The sequence below is a fragment of the Ambystoma mexicanum genome, chromosome 3p, assembly GCF_040938575.1.
Source record: "Ambystoma mexicanum isolate Mex_15411 chromosome 3p, UKY_AmexF1_1, whole genome shotgun sequence".
NCBI lineage: Eukaryota > Metazoa > Chordata > Amphibia > Caudata > Ambystomatidae > Ambystoma > Ambystoma mexicanum.
The window spans coordinates 152,859,015-152,874,921 of NC_090925.1; the positions used below are offsets into that span (position 1 = coordinate 152,859,015).

At 43.8% G+C, this 15,907-nt stretch overlaps 1 protein-coding gene across 1 annotated transcript in view; it reads right to left on the bottom strand.

The window, feature by feature from the left end:
- LOC138579504 (killer cell lectin-like receptor subfamily F member 1) overlaps positions 1-15,907 on the bottom strand; it is a 467,589-nt gene that overhangs the window by 297,300 nt on the left and 154,382 nt on the right. Inside the window, exon 2 of the mRNA XM_069649826.1 lies at positions 9,471-9,569. Coding sequence (XP_069505927.1) covers positions 9,471-9,569 — 99 coding nt within the window. The remainder of the gene's footprint in view (positions 1-9,470; positions 9,570-15,907) is intronic.

A 15,907-nucleotide genomic window follows, 5' to 3' on the forward strand; every position in this document is an offset into this window, starting at 1 on the left:
GACAGGTGCATAAATATATCTTAGGTGAAAAATCACTAAAGCATTATGTACAGTTACAAAAATTGAGAGAGGAGTGGTGTGTCCACAAAGAGGTGTAGAGTGGGAGCGAAAGTGGGGGTTGAAGGGTTAGGGCTTAAGCTGTTAGTATTTATTGAACAGCCATGTTTTTAGTGCCTTTTTGAATTTCGGGAAGGAGGTTTCGTTGCTAAGGTGGGTGGGGAGTGAGTTCCAGATACGGGGTGCTGTTACAGGGAAGCTGGTGCTGCCTGCTCTGGATGTTGTGAAGCGTGGGATGTGGAGGTGTGTGTTGGCGCTGGATCGGAGTGTTCTGGCCATAGTTTTGTGGGGGATGCTTTGGCTGACGTAAATGGGGGCTTTGTCTGTGATGCATTTATGGGTGATGGTAAGGGTTTTGAGGAGAATTCTAGCTTGCACTGGAAGCCAGTGGGCATCTCTTCTATGTTGGGAAATGTGCTCTGTTTTGTTAAAGCCTCAAGCAGATCTGAGAGCTTTGTTTTGAAGGAGTTGCAGTTTATTTAGATTCTTTTTTGAGGTACCTAATAGAAGGACATTACATTAGTCTAATTTTGTTAGGATGAGGGCTCTAGCGAGTGTGATGCAGTTTTCAGCGGAGAGTAGAGGTCTGCTTAGAGTGACGAGTTTAGCAGTATATGCCATGGAGGATGCAAGTGCGCTAATATGATTGTTCATGGTAAGGCTTGAATCAATGTGAACTCCTAAGGTTTTGACTTTACAGGAGATGGGGATGGGAGTGCCATCTATCATTATGGAAGAGTAGTCAGGGTGGAGTTTGCTGAGTCTGGCTGGGGAGCCAACTATAAGGATCTCAGTTGTTTCTCCGTTGAGACAGAGACTGTTGTTAGCCATCCAGTTTTGGACGAGAGAGTACATTGTATTAATGGAGGTTGTGTCATGTTCGAGATCACCTGTGATGGGTATGAGTATTTGTGTGTTGTCGGTGAAGTTAGTATAGATGACTCCCATGGCGTCTAGTGCCGCGAAGAGTAGTTTTATGTAGGCGTTGTAAAGGGTGCGGAAGAGGCAGGATCTTTGTGGTACTCCTAAAGGTACTGGGATGGTGTTGGCTGCTTCGCCGCCTAGGTTGACTCTTGAAGTGCAGTCAGAAAGGAAAGATTTTATCCATGTGGTGGCTTTCATAGAGAAATGAAAATTGGTGGTTAGTGTTTGGCATAGTTTGTTGTGGTCGACTAAATTGAAGGCCACTGAAAGGTCTAGTAGTAGTAAGATGCATAGTTTACCTCAGTCTCTGATGTAGTCCATTTGGTTTTCTAAGCCCAGGAGGGCAGTCTCAGTGCTGTGTCTAGGGCGGAATCCAGATTGTCTGTCTCCTAACAGGTGGTTTTGTTCTAGGTGGTTTTGTACTTGGCTATATGCTATTTTGTCGATGATTTTCAAGAGCAAAGGCACTGTGGTAATGGGTCTGTAGTTCGTGGGGATTCCGGATCTAAGGTAATCTTTTTAGTGATCTTGGTCCTCCAGCCCTGCAAAGAAGGTGGAGTATTCAGGGGAGAATGTCCACTTAGCAAATTCCATGCAATTGCTATAATTTTTAATACCAAATGATGTCATCATTTCGATATAAATCTCTAGATGCTCCCATACCAAGTATTTTGCATTCTTATGGTAGGGGGTCGAGACATTTTTTATGGCCTTTATCTGCTGAATTGGGCCTTTCACAAGACCCCTCTTCTGTTTGACAGACTTTCTTTTCCACTGCACCTGAGTCAACTCACCCTCTGACTCAGGTGCTGCTATTGGTGGCCCACTCCGTGTCCTCTGGCGCTCCCTACCTCTATGAGACTGGAAGACCTCTCAGAATTATGGGGTCTGGACTCTTCTCTCCTGTGATGATGTGGCCTTGCTTGGTCATTTCCCTTGTACTCCCATTTTTCGGACCAGAGAGTACTCATCCTCCTCCTCCATCCTCCCAGGGATGGTGGGGAATTCTCCCCACCTCCCTGAAAGTGTGCAGGTTTTTACAATGTCCTTATGAGGCCTAAACTCACATCCCTCTCTTTCTGCAAAGCGGACCATGTGGTCCCTTTGTAACTTCATTTGTTGCCAGTTCAACTCACTGATCTTTTCATCATAGGAGCCCTCCTGGTAAGATGTACATGCCAGGGTATTTTTAAATTCCCAGAGACCACTGGTCCGGCCACCTTCCCTCTACTTGGTAACCCTGAACCCTCATTTATGTCGCATAAGGACTGGCCTTCTTGATCAGTTGGACTATGCCTGGGTAGTCCAGCTGTCTCATGTTTCCCTTTTCTTGAGAATTGGTATGCTTGAAGTCAGCTGTACTCTGTACATATGAGGTAGTGAGTTGGCTTGAGGTCCCTGGTAACAAGGTCATCACTCTGTCTTTGGAGGGTTCTTTTCCAAACCCTGACTGATCAGGGTGCCTCAAAGCATGCTTATATTTGGCTATTTCATTTTTCAACCTCTCACATTTGTTTATCTCAGTCCCTATCTCTTGATGGTATGCAGAATCCTGGGTTTTCGTATCCTAACACCATTGCTTTGGTGGGTTCTAGTACTTTACTTTGTGCCATTATTCGGTCTCTTAGTCCCTTGTTCTCTACAGAATGGGACTCATTTTACTTCTGTGAGGCTTTTATCATCTGTGCATATTCAGAGCATTTCTTTTTCAGGAGACTAATCTCCTCCCCTTGCACAATTTTGGCTTGTGTTGCCTGTTCTAGGTCAATCTCTGCTTGCCTCACACGCTCCATTAATTGTATATTTTGTGACCTACTGTCAGTCAGTTCCTGAGAACATTACTCACTTTTCCCAACATCCATCCTTAACTAGTGCACTTCCTGAAACACAGCACTATTCTCTTGATTTAATTTATTTTCTTACCTCAACTGCTCTCTCTGCTGTTTCAAGGTGTTCAGATCTTGGTTCACCTGATCAAACTCACCCTGAGAATCAACCCCTTTGATAATGAACTGGCTGCTTTTAGCTTTCAGTTTTACCTGTGATTGCAATGTGAAAATGGCCTCTAAGCAGGCTCTATTATGAACAACCTGACTTACACTAAGATTTTTAACACATTCTTTATACTCCCCTTGCAGTGCAGAAAACTGAGTCTCTCGCTCTGCATTTTCTTGCTGCTGTGTTTTCAACTCATCTTTTAGCTGCTCAATAACATTTCCTAATTTGAACTCTAAATGTTGGCCAAGTTGCGCTTTCACTTCTGATTGTTTCTGCTCTTTCTGGGCTTGATTCAAAAGCTCAGCCTGATTTTGCACAGAGGCCACACCATTCTGGTGTATTTCTTCCATGATCATCATGTGGAAATATATGTTTGCTGTGAACTGAGCCATTTGAATGTCTTCATTGTTGCTGGTTTGTGTCATGTAAAAGTCTGCCAGGGGATGATGCAACAGCCCATTGTCGTGCCACAAGTAAACATGTGCAAAGGTAACCTCCTGCATCATTCTGGAAATGTCATGTTCTTGTTCTACCCATTCAACTTTAATAAACAATTTGGATAGGAGTTGCTTCCTGGCCATATTGATTTCTACAGTGCTCATTCTGAAATGTGTATTCTGCAACCTTATATACTCCTTATGGAAAAGCAGAAATCTCAACCCTGTTCCTGCTTAGTTTTGACTCACAATGACAACTCAAAATCAACACTTTTATCTATGCCCGCCCTGGAACCCAGGGTACAGGTCTGAATGGCACCTTCACAATGCAACAAAACTTTCCATCCACTGCAATGCAATTACACCCAAATGAATAGTCTGCTGCTATTGCACTGTCAGAAGTGAAGACTGTCTCTAAAGCCCAGCCATGAGCCCCTAGATTTGTGATGATTTATTAGGCGGTCACTCACAACTCAGGGAGTTCCTTTCCCCCAAGCAAGGTGGGGCACACCAAAGCACTTATAAAGATTCAACTTTAGTGAGCCCTCCAACCTATCTCGCACCATCCAACCAATACCCTCCTTACCACCAATGAGCTAGGAACCAGGCCGGTGTATAGTAAGAATATATATTTATTTAAGGTTTGGCAAAGTATAATAGAACAACCAAAAGAGCCACAAATGCTGTGGCACTACAGAATACCACAATTTTCGAATTACTTTCACCCATTGATTGACTTCTAATTCTAATGGACTTACAGATACTACAACACACAGGTTGAATTGAAAGACTTTACATCAAAACACACAGATGATTATCATTATCAATAGGGAATTTGAAACAACCCCCAGTATTGGCTTGGGTTATCACAATGCTCTTCTCTCCCAGCAACCCCCACCGCAGGCATCATTTATATATGACCCCTTAATTTGAAGGCAAGGTAGAGTGAGTGGGAACACAGCAGCAAAATCATTTTGGGCTTTTTATTAAAAAGGCAGTGTTTGGGAAACAGGCACAATGAAAACCATCGTGTTGGGCTGTTTATTTGAAAGGCAAAGTTTAGGAAATGAACTCAATGGGAAAATCGTTTTGTGCTTTTCATTTGCATAAATATAGGGCCTTGGGATTCTGATTTGGGATGCAAGTAAATAAATGGGAAATTTTGTTTTGCACACTCTACATTCACTTGAATGGCAGAGTTTTAGAGTTACTTATTTGGGGATTGTGGACACCACCCTTCTGTACAGAAGACAAGGGTTTCATAAAGGTAGAGTCACACAAGTACTTTATTGTCTATACCGGCTCTAACACTCTGGGCATGTACTGTGCTAGTTTCAAACTCTAACAACACTCATCCCATTATTTTCTATATGGAATTCATTATTTTAACTTGAATTTAATCTGCTAAGGATCTACACAGTTTTGCCCCCTCCACACAAGTTAATGGAAAGGATTGAGGCAGGCACTTCCCAACAAATTCAATATACATGTTTTGGTTGATTTTATATATTGGAAACATTTAATAAAATGCGCCAAGGGTCTCCCTGATTCCACCCCCTACCTTTTATGTGAGATGGAGATTAAGGCTGGCAGATTCCCCCACACTTTGTGGGCAATTGGATTAATCTACTAACATGGGAGGCCTTGGTACTGGGGAATCCAGGGAAACAGCAGGGCTCCTCTGAGGACAGCACTGATCTGGTCAAAGGCATCAGTTAAGTGTAGTCTCCAGCACCCAGACTTCCTCTGGCTCCTCAAATCACAGGAAAAGCTAGCTTCTAGATTTCCCACTCTCTGTCTCCCATGCAATGTTTAGGGACTTGGCCGCTTTCCTTGTCTCTCTTCTAGTTTGTCCTTGCCAGAGTCCAGAAGTAGACTACCTCCAGCAATAGAGTGGAAACATCAAGGGAATAGTCAGAAGTCCCAAGAAAGTCCAAAATTCAAAAGCCAAAGAAAAAAATAAATCCCTCTCAGATAGAAAACTGGTCTCATATAGGGCTGGTGAAACTCCATTAGTATCATAATTCCCACGCTTCGGATTGGCCACCTCTCTCCCTCCCCCTCCCCCAATACTCCCACTGCCTGCTGATAGGACAAGGAGTTGGGAGTTGTGGATGATGGAGGCTGAGGGAGGAGAAAGATTCATCATCCCAAAGTGACAAGTGGGTTTAACTTTTTAGTGTCCTTAATACTCACAGCATGGCAGCGACCTTACCCTTTCAGATAACTGCAGGCACATATATATATTTGAGTTCCATATTTTATGGCGAGTCGGAAAATACAAATCATATCTTGGCACGCTCTTCCTGGGAGGAGCTACAGTTTTTATCAATTTACTATTGAGCCGAAATAGTCACAAATCTGACCCTTCAAGATTCAAACCGTACTTATCACCACTCCAACTTTCCATTCCCTCAGAAATATGAGAAGGCCAGATTTATAATTGTCTTCATAACTCAACTTGAATACATCACACAGGATTCATATTTACATGGTACAGGTGTGCTTCTTATCCCCTTTAATATGAGTCTGGGATGAGCTCACTGGGACACACGATTTTCTTTTAATTAAAGAAAAGGTGTCCCAATGTTAATCATATGGCAAGGCATCACATGTGCCCCTCAGCTTCACAATAGCAACTTTCTTACAGATGAATTTCTGTTCTTGTGACCTGACAATTACATCTTCTTATTAGCATAGCAGGGTCTGTTTCTTATATAATCTTTGGAAATCCATTAGTGGCTCTGAAGCCATTTTCTTGAGGTCAAGTCAGCCCTGTAAATGTCATTTCTTTTGGCCACTAATGCACAGCTGATGGGGAGACCGGACCTTAAAGGTAATTTCTGCTGGCTGCATTATCTGCAACTTCTACACTCAATTTTGATCTAATTCTCTGTTATTTTTTTGTATTGATAACTGAACCAGGCCTGCTTTTCCCAGTGGGCCTAGCCCACAGGTCTTGAGTTCCAAGTTTCAAAGGCACAGGCCTTTCAGTTCAGCGGGGACAACATCAGCTGCATCCATACTTCAGAGAATACTGCTTTAAATCGACAAGATGTCCTACATGTAACATTTAGCATTATATCTGGGCATGTTGTTTATAATACAGCCTTTCTTGTCATACAGTTTGGATAGATATAAATTCAATTTTTATTATTATTCACACGTAGGACACAGTTACATAGAAAATTATTGTTCACTTCTCCAACAACTAAGTCTTGCCATTTACATGCCAGTTTATAATTGTCTTTCTCCGAAATATGTCACTTGGCTTCCCTTCTTAAATGTAAGGCACAATTCCATTTTGGTATTTTTCACATGCCTCTCATATCTATGTATCATTTCCCATGTATACTGCTGCAGTTTTGAATCTGTCAAAAGGTGCCTTTTTCCCAGTTTACATGAAGTCAGCATCTGCATCACTATGTGTCATTTCCTATTCATTGCGCACATCCAGCAGTTTTTAAGCTCTCAGGTAGATTCCCTTTCACCTGCGCACTTGTCAATTTTAGTAGAATTGAATTAGGCCCACATCTTTTCATTTCACTAGGCCTTATGTTTGAAATCAATGTTTTGTACTGACTTTTATATTTCAATGGGGCTCCACATTAGCCAGATTCACTCTCACAAAAGGGGCCTAGCATGGCCTCTCCAACTCCCTCACTCTTGGGCTGTATTTTCACTGCACAATGATTGTTGAGGCTGGACATAAACTGGAGAAATCGGCTGTACCCATGAGGTCAATATTACCTGGAGCAGACTTGCTTTCCAGGGGGGAGGAAAGTTTCTTGAAAACCCACGAGGGCCCATTCTGACTCCTTGAAGAATATTTATTTCAAAGTGAGTGTAAAGATTGCCAAAATGCTATTAGATAAGTACCCTAGACTCATTGCCATGCTAAATCTCTGCAGTGATTTGCCACTATATTTTAAGACAAGTGAGATTTTGCTGTTTGTAACAAACAGCCTTTTCTGTGTGCAGAGCACAGGTGCTGATAAATTAATTAATCAGAATGAGAATATGGTACTGGCATTTGCTAGTTTGTGTTATATCCTACTTTGAATGTACTAAAGATGATGGAGATTACAATTGAATAGGAACACAAATGAATTTTCTTTGCTGCTGTGAATGCTGTGTGAAACAGGGAGCATTTCCCAGCTCAAGGAGTGTTGCATTTTGTAAATTATATTTACATTGAACCATGTTATTCACAGGTATAATCTAACACATTGGACTGTGAATTGGTGGCCCTGCTTCATAGTCTAAATAGAAAATTGTCTGATCATTTGTGACCTTTGAAAGCCATAGACATGTAAGCAGCGAATTGGGAAATTAAAGGAGGTTTACCCATCTTAATTCCTTTACCAGAGAAAATCATACTAATATAAAAGAGATGCTCCTCCCTCTCAACATGGCACAGTCGGGAAAATGCTCTGCATATGTGGTATCCAATTTGCGAAGTGAAGTCAGAGAGGTACTCATCCTTGTATTAGGAAAACATCAAATCATTTTGCAATACTAGATGGGTGAACTGACATTCTGTGATTTCTAAATTATTTTTCCAACACAAACTTGCAAAATTATTTACAACTCGCTATAGTGTTTATTCAAATGGCATGCACATGCTAGAAACTCACAACCCCGTGTTCACACAGGAGGGAGAATTATTGTGATTATGTGTTTAAAAATCCTAGTTTTCAATGCAACCTTTCTTTAATATGGATACATGTTTTTGATAAAAAAAAGGTTCTAAATGTGTTGCTTGACAAGGCGTGCCACGTTGAAACACAATTCTATTCTATAAAGCACCTTACAAATGCTCAGTAAAATAAATATAAAATTGAATACGAGTATTTGAACACACTGGCCGATAAGCTGCAATGTTGACAAATAATTCAGAGCGCTGCTTAAAGGCCGCCTTATATTATTTAGGATTGGCAACATTAGAAATATATATATTTGACATAGTGACTGAATATGTGCGTGCCACCTCCTACTGAGATTATAGCAGGTAAACTAATTCTAATTATGTAAACAAATCATCATAGTTTATTGATCTGATTATGGTGATTTCCCCTGCATCAAATAAGGTGACCACCATTGTTTTAAAAATGTAAATACATTCCATTTTGATCATACAACTTGTCTTTTGTCTCAGAATTATGTGGTGGGAGTGTATACCACATAATGTTAGATCAGTGGTAGCCACTTAGTCAAAATATCAACATATCAACTGAAATCTCAAAACATCTTCACTCTTGCTTACCTCTACCCTTCGCCTCTCTTGTACTTTGAATGACAGGCTTCCCCCTGTCATCCTATCGGCTTCCTCTCAGTGCATATCTCTGGAACTTTGAACTTAGAACAGCTTGCTGTGACCCCACTCCCAGTCGTCTGACGGCCCATTTGTCTCTTTGGGGTAGCGTTGTGACTACTAGTGCTTACAAACTTGTTTACCCCTCCTCTTCACCTTCCCTTCATCTCCCCTTGCTGACACATCAGTGCTCCTGCAAAACAATGGGCCAAGGACAATGGCCCTATGGACATTCGCCCTATGGACTTTCCTATCAGAGTGGTACATCTGGCTTCCTTTCCTCTTTCTCCCAAACTCACTTGGGTTGATGAGAAGACATTGGATAACTTTTAGTCTGCGTGTGCCCATAGGATTGCAAAACAGTTAGTGGTACCTGAACAGACCATATTGTACTATTTTGTTTTTGTCCATCTTGCTTCTCTTTTCTGTACCATTTCTATTTTATATAGTTTCTTCTCAATGTAGAACATTCTGCATCAACATTTATTTTGTAATCTGTTCATTCTCTGCACCATCCTTCCACGGCTATGAAGCTACCCTTGAAACATGTGTGATCTATAAAAAATAATAAAAACAAAAAAGACCCATTTACAGTAAATGTATGTGCTACCCCATGTACTGAAAAAGGTTATTTAAGTCGGTTTTTTCACTATTACTTTATGTACAGTCATTAATAGCATGTATACAAGGAGAATGATTTTTTGTTGTTTGTTTAATTCTCACACATAATATGCACTTACTCCAAACGCCACATCCTACGACAGTCAGTATGAGAAGGACATTGAGGGATCCACTCAACCACAGCATCCATCTTTGCCAAGGGGGGCATTGTAAATCAGCTGTAAAATTCAAAAACAATACATTAATATACAATAAGCATGCTGGCGAATCAAGATTTTGGTGGGCTCATATGCTACTTGATTGGCTAGCAACTGATTTTCAGTAGAAGAAAGTGTATCAGTACCATAATTTGGTAACTACACTTGTCTGCCTAACAAAGGGCCTCATTACGAATCAGGCGTTAAGGGGTTAACGGCGCCGTAAACGGCGCCGACCCTTAACGCCTGATTCCGAGGTCCCTTTGCGCCATGGTGAGTTTAACGCCTGCTTTTTGCAGGCGTTAAAATCCATGGCGCTAAGGGAACATGGTGCTAATTACGCCACCGTAAATTATGGTGGCGTAATTAGCGCCTTCCCCACTCCCATTATGCCCTATGGGGCAAAAATGGGAATGGGGAAGGGTAAAATGGGAAATGGGGATTTACCGCCCCACTCACCTTGGAATGGGGCAGTAAATCCGCCATCCACCATGGCGTAGTTTACACCATGGTGGTAAGGGTACGACCCAGGCGGTAACTTACCGCCTGGGTCGTAATGAGGCCCAAAGAGTTATTCATTCAGAATGACTTCTTATAAATTCATTTTTAATGAAAATACAAAGAACATGTATTTCCTAATAGGCAATTTGACTGGGAAACACCTTGCACTGAGAAATTAAATATGTAGGTCACATATGAACACTAGAAACTAATTCTAAACAATGTTCCTTCTTTCAGACAGAGGCAATGGGCCTCATTACGACCCAGGCGGTAAGTTACCGCCTGGGTTGTACCCTTACCACCATGGTGTAAACTATGTTTACACCATGGTGGATGGCGGATTTACCGCCCCATTCCAAGGTGAGTGGGGCGGTAAATCCCCATTTCCCATTTTACCCTTCCCCATTCCCATTTTTGCCCCATAGGGCATAATGGGAGTGGGGAAGGCGCTAATTACGCCGCCGTAAATTACGGCGGCGTAATTAGCACCATGGCAGGTTAGCGCCATGGATTTTAACGCCTGCAAAAAGCAGGCGTTAAAATCACCATGGCCCTAAGGGACCTTGTAATCAGGCGTTAAGGGTCGGCGCCGTTTACGGCGCCGTTAACCCCTTAACGCCTGACTCATAATGAGGCCCAATGTATTCTTTAGAATAATGGGAGGAGGCATTAAGAAATGTCAAGTCAGTTTCTTGAATGTAATGTCTATTTTAGATTTGTATTGCCTTTTTATTCCTATGTTCTGTTAATAAATTCATGATCTCTATTTTAAGTCTGGCCTGAGAGAGTGTGCTCTCTGCCAGAGCTCTTGGAGGAGAGGGAATGGGGGTCACCGGTGTTAATCTGCTTTTCTGTAATGCACAGCGTGCCTGTTATTGAACCATTGTATTTTGACCAAAGATGTATTTTCGTGGAAAGTTGAGACAAGATTGACAATAATAATTTGGTGAAGTATACAGCACTTTATGCCGGATTCCTCCAGCTGACAATCGATGTAATGATCAATGTCACTATTATTACCCACTGGTGGTATTATATGTATCTACCTGGGGAGGAAGGGGTATTGAAGGGTGCTAGAGGGAACCCCAGGTTTTAATAGTGTTAATCAATTGTACAGTGGTGTGAAAAAACATGGTACCGCAGGGTTTACATTTCCAGAAATAGTGCTATGTATGCTAGTTTGTTCTAAATTAATGCCATATCACAAGCTGTTTTAACCCTTTCGATGCACCCCACAGCCCGCCCCTCCAACAGCATTATAACACTTCATGGAAATAATTATATTCTCTTGCATAAATATTAATCTGTAGGTGAAAATATTGTAGTACTAATGCAAAGAAATTGAACTGAAGGTCAGCCTGTGTGAGGACAAATATGCGTGTGATTGTAAAGACAATACTAGCGAGGAACTCAATGAGATTCAGTGGATTAAGGAAACAGAACTAAAATATTCCAAGAGACCTAAGGCTGTGACTACTTCCCAACGAGATTATCTGGTAAACCTAGAAACTGAGTAGGACATTGTACGGTGCTTATTAATGTAAAGGGTTACTGGGTAAAGCATGGAAGCATCTTGGTTTATGCAGCAAGAGAAATTAAAGAAACAAGCACTGGCAGAAAACGTTCTTAAAATTAACCTTCTTAACCTTTATGTTGTGTCCTGTCTTTCCTTTGTGGTTGAAGGTAACTGATATATTAAAAATGGTGCTAATAGTAGGAATACTTGGACTTGATGCAGAGGTCTAACCATCTAACAGTAACAGTCTTGAAAGATGCTTAACAACTGGGACAAACCCCATCCCTCATGGTATCCATCATCAGTGAATGACATCCTAAACTTGAAGGAGAGTGGTACCTGGTCAACTTTGTGCTATGAAGAGGTCATGATTGCTACTGCACTCTGTCATAAAGACTAAAGGAAATCAACACTGGCATGCTGGAATAGTTCAAATCATGTGTTTATTAAGGATTGTACAAGAGATCGGCCAGAGTGTTCCCCACTGTGTGTTGCCCAGATTGTCACCGGAACGTCTTTGGCAGTCCTGGGAAAGATAGTGTTGACCAGTAATTTCAGGTAGTCTTGGCCCACTAACTTCTGCTTGAGAATATTCTACAATGTTTCACTGGAGATGAGGAAGGAAATGTGGGTTTCTCTGAGCTTGGTGGTCTACTTGTTCATCTCCATGCATTGGGGTGCAGACCCTACCACCCAGCCCAATCTCAATATGTGCCTTACTGACACAATGCATTCCTTTGGGCATGCGACTACTCCTATTGTATCACCCTGGCTCTGAATGTCATCTAATCCCCTCAGTGTATCACCACATCATGATCCCTCCTTTCACGTCTCCAAGACAACAAATAGGCATGCACTGTCTCACTGTCTGGTTGTTTCCCCCCCTCTCCCTCCAGGGATTTCTTCCACTCCTCCATACTGCTTCTTCTTTCTTCAAATATATTTGCTTGTTCCATGTCTCCTGCTCGCACAACCTCTCTTCCTCCCTCTGATGCAAACACCGTTCTTGTTCTTCCAACTGTCCAACTGCTTCTCCTTCTCGCCATGATTTTTCCACTGCTCCTGCTCCTCACACTTCTCACCCTTCTCCCTATGCTTTCTCTGCACCAACTCCTACTCCTCCTCCCTATGATATGATATGATTGGGTATTTATAACGTGCTTAATACCCAGAGGTTTCTAAGCACGGACCCAGGGATCAAACCTGTGTTGCTCCACGTTGTCTTGCTTCCAAGCAAGCACATTGCCCCTGAGCTATCCTCCCGAGACCTCTGCTTCGTCGCTCCTCATGCTTCTCCAATGACCTCCCCAATAACTCTTCCAACTGCTGTTACTCCCCATGCTCTTTTCACTCCTCCTGTTTCTACAGCTGCTCCGGCACTGTCACCTCAAACTGCTCCTCCATTCCCTCCTCAATCTGTTCCTTCACTGACTCAGCCTCACCATCCATTACTCTTCTGCTCCAAACTCCAATCCTGTGGTATTCCTTGCAGTATCTCTTATAGTCCCCTGAATCCTCACGGTGGACAGACTTTCAAATAATGAGCAATGGCTGTAACAATAATCTCCTTGCTCCGGGAATTTGTGCTCAGAGGTGTTACTGGACGTTGCTGATTAATTTCCCTCCCATGGCAGACAAAGCCTCCTAAAGGCATGCCCCCCACTTTGATTTGTCATCCTGATGCATGGGTGCTGGTGTGTGCAGAAGGAGCCTGTAGTGAGAGCGGGCAGAGCCTGCATCCCCTCCAGTCCTACACAACTCTTGCCACTCCCTGTGTACAGCAAATTGCAACTTTCAGGTAAACATTACATTTTTTCTAAGGTGTATCAAGTACTGTGAAACCAGGATTTTAGACTTCAAAGTCTCCCACTGTTTTCTCTCTTTTGAAGGGGAGTAGCAGTGTTGTTCAATGTGATGGTTCCCTGCCGTAGGCTCTCGATGCCCTAGAGCAGACCAAGAGATCCCCCTCAGACCTTCATAGGGCCCCACATCATTTAGCAAGTGATAGGGCTGGGGCCCCTCAGTTACAGCCACAAAAACCTAAGGGCTCTAAAGGAGACTTCATCACATACTTCCTCCTCTCCCACCAACCCCACTCCCTTTGAAATGATGAGATTTCTCGTGTATGGTGTCTATCTTTCAAACAACGTTTTTAACTCTAGGGCTTGGTTTGCTGTACTTTTGAACTGGAGAAGTGCTTGAATTGATGATAGTTTAAGATCTTGTAAAAAATGAAATCGATGGCCACTCCAAGCTCTCCTAGTCTGGTCTCACAGAGTGTCTAAGTCATAGCTCCAACCAGCTCCTCAGTCTATCTCATAGAAAGGGACTTGACTGGGCTTGATCAGTGGCATCTCCTGCGCCCCATCTCTCTACAGTTTCCAACCCAGGCTGCCATCCTTGCTCCAGAGCTCTTTTATATTCCCCTTGATGAGCTTGCTTATTCAGTAAATGTTTTGCTTGGTTTTTCTCTGGCCTCCTTCCCTTCCCTGTACATGATCATTACTCTTTTCCATTTGCTCTTTCTCATGTGCTTCATCCTCCCCCTTTATAAGGCTTAGCAGCTGTGGGCAATCACTGTTTCCCTGTTTGCAATTATCTTAGGGTAGCAGTGTCTAAGAGTTTTATGAGCCTGCCCTCCATTTTGAAGTCAATCAGACATGCATAGTCAGCCCACAGCAATGAGTCTGCACTCGTCAGTAGTGGTTTGGGAGCATGGGGGTATGCTCACTGATCCATCAGAATATTGGCTCTGCTTTCCCAAATACATTCTGAAGTAGGGTCAGCACTCTGCAAGCAGTTCTCCCCATCATGGAAGTAATATGCACAACAGTTCAGTGAAGTGGGTGGGTTTACTCGAGCTTGGGGGAAACGCAATCTTCCCAAATGCATTTTTTGCATAGTGTTTATTCTGGCACATAATAGAAGATGGAGTAAGCCACTAGGCAATGCATTGGGTAAGATCAACATTGACATCCTCCAGGTAGCACATCTCACTGCAGGTGGGATCTGTGCTGCCCGGATCTCCTCTAGGTTGCTAGGTCATGATAGGAGGGGGGAGCATAACACAGCTAAGATTAGTAGAAAACAAGTTGGAAAGACATTAGCATACTCTAGCTATATATGCAACATATTGGCTTAAAAAATTGTTGCAATATGGGGGCGCTGTTGTGCAGCCTACAAAATGGCTGCTTAGCTTTGAAGCTCTGTGCCTAGCCACTGATTATCCGTCGACATCTGCGGTTCTCAGCATAATCCTGCGTTTACGCCCCGCTCCTTGTGTTACTGATAGCTGGGGCTATCCACACACTCAATCCCGGGAAAAATCGGACCCCACAGCTGTGATCTGGTCGATGTGCTCTGGAGTCGCCGACTGATGCCTGTAACCTAGTGCCTCTGGAACGGACACTTTTCCCACAGACTTGCCCGCCCCGTGCATGCTGCCTGCCCCAGCTGTCCCAGCTGGATCTGCCCTGCTGGGGACCCCGGCCCCTCACGGAGAGCGCACAGTGTGGTTGTCGGTCGTCTTGGTAGCAGAGGGGGCCACGTTTTTGCTGTGTGGAGAAGGTGACTGGGACCGCTGCTGCGCCCTGCTCCAGAGTCGCTGGCGGCCCGCGTGCATCCGGGGGGGCTGGCCCACTGGGCTGCACTCTGCCTCCTGTAACCCGGAGACCTGCGAGGGAGATCCCGCTGCGGCCGCGTGCTACGGCTGCCCCACTGACACCGTCGCTCTGTGGAGAGGAGACGTATTGCTACTGACGGACAAGCTCTGCGCCTCTGCTGTGCCTCCGGGGGTGCGCGGCTGTGCTCCTGTCCTGTGTCCTGTGCTGGGACTCCACGGCCCCTTAGGAGGATCTCTTGATTCGGCGTTGCGCAATCAACACAGCGTGTTGCAGGTGAGGAGCTGGAGGGGTGGCTTTGCTCTGTGTTCTTCTGCCATCCCCCATTCTTACCGCTGCCGCTCCTTCCCCCCTCCAGAGCTGAACAAAAAACTACCTACAGCCTCCGGGCCTCATTCAGATGTACTGTTTTATTGTGATGGTCCCTTCAATACCTGCACTGTGACTATAATCTCGCGGGGGGAATCCTCGAACATTTGCCAGTTGCACAGTGGTTCTTCTTGGGCCTCCCTCCACCTCTCTAACATACATTGATCGGAGGAGACGGGCTGCCTATACACAACTACAGACCCTGTTGGTGTGTGGGCCACGTGAGCTGCTCATAATAACGAGGGAGCCCCCCCGGGGAGCTTGTAACGAGGCCCACGCTCGGCTGTGGTTGCGCATCTGGGTTCCCTAAGATTGGGACCCTTTCCCTACTTGATTAACTGGCTGGACCTGCC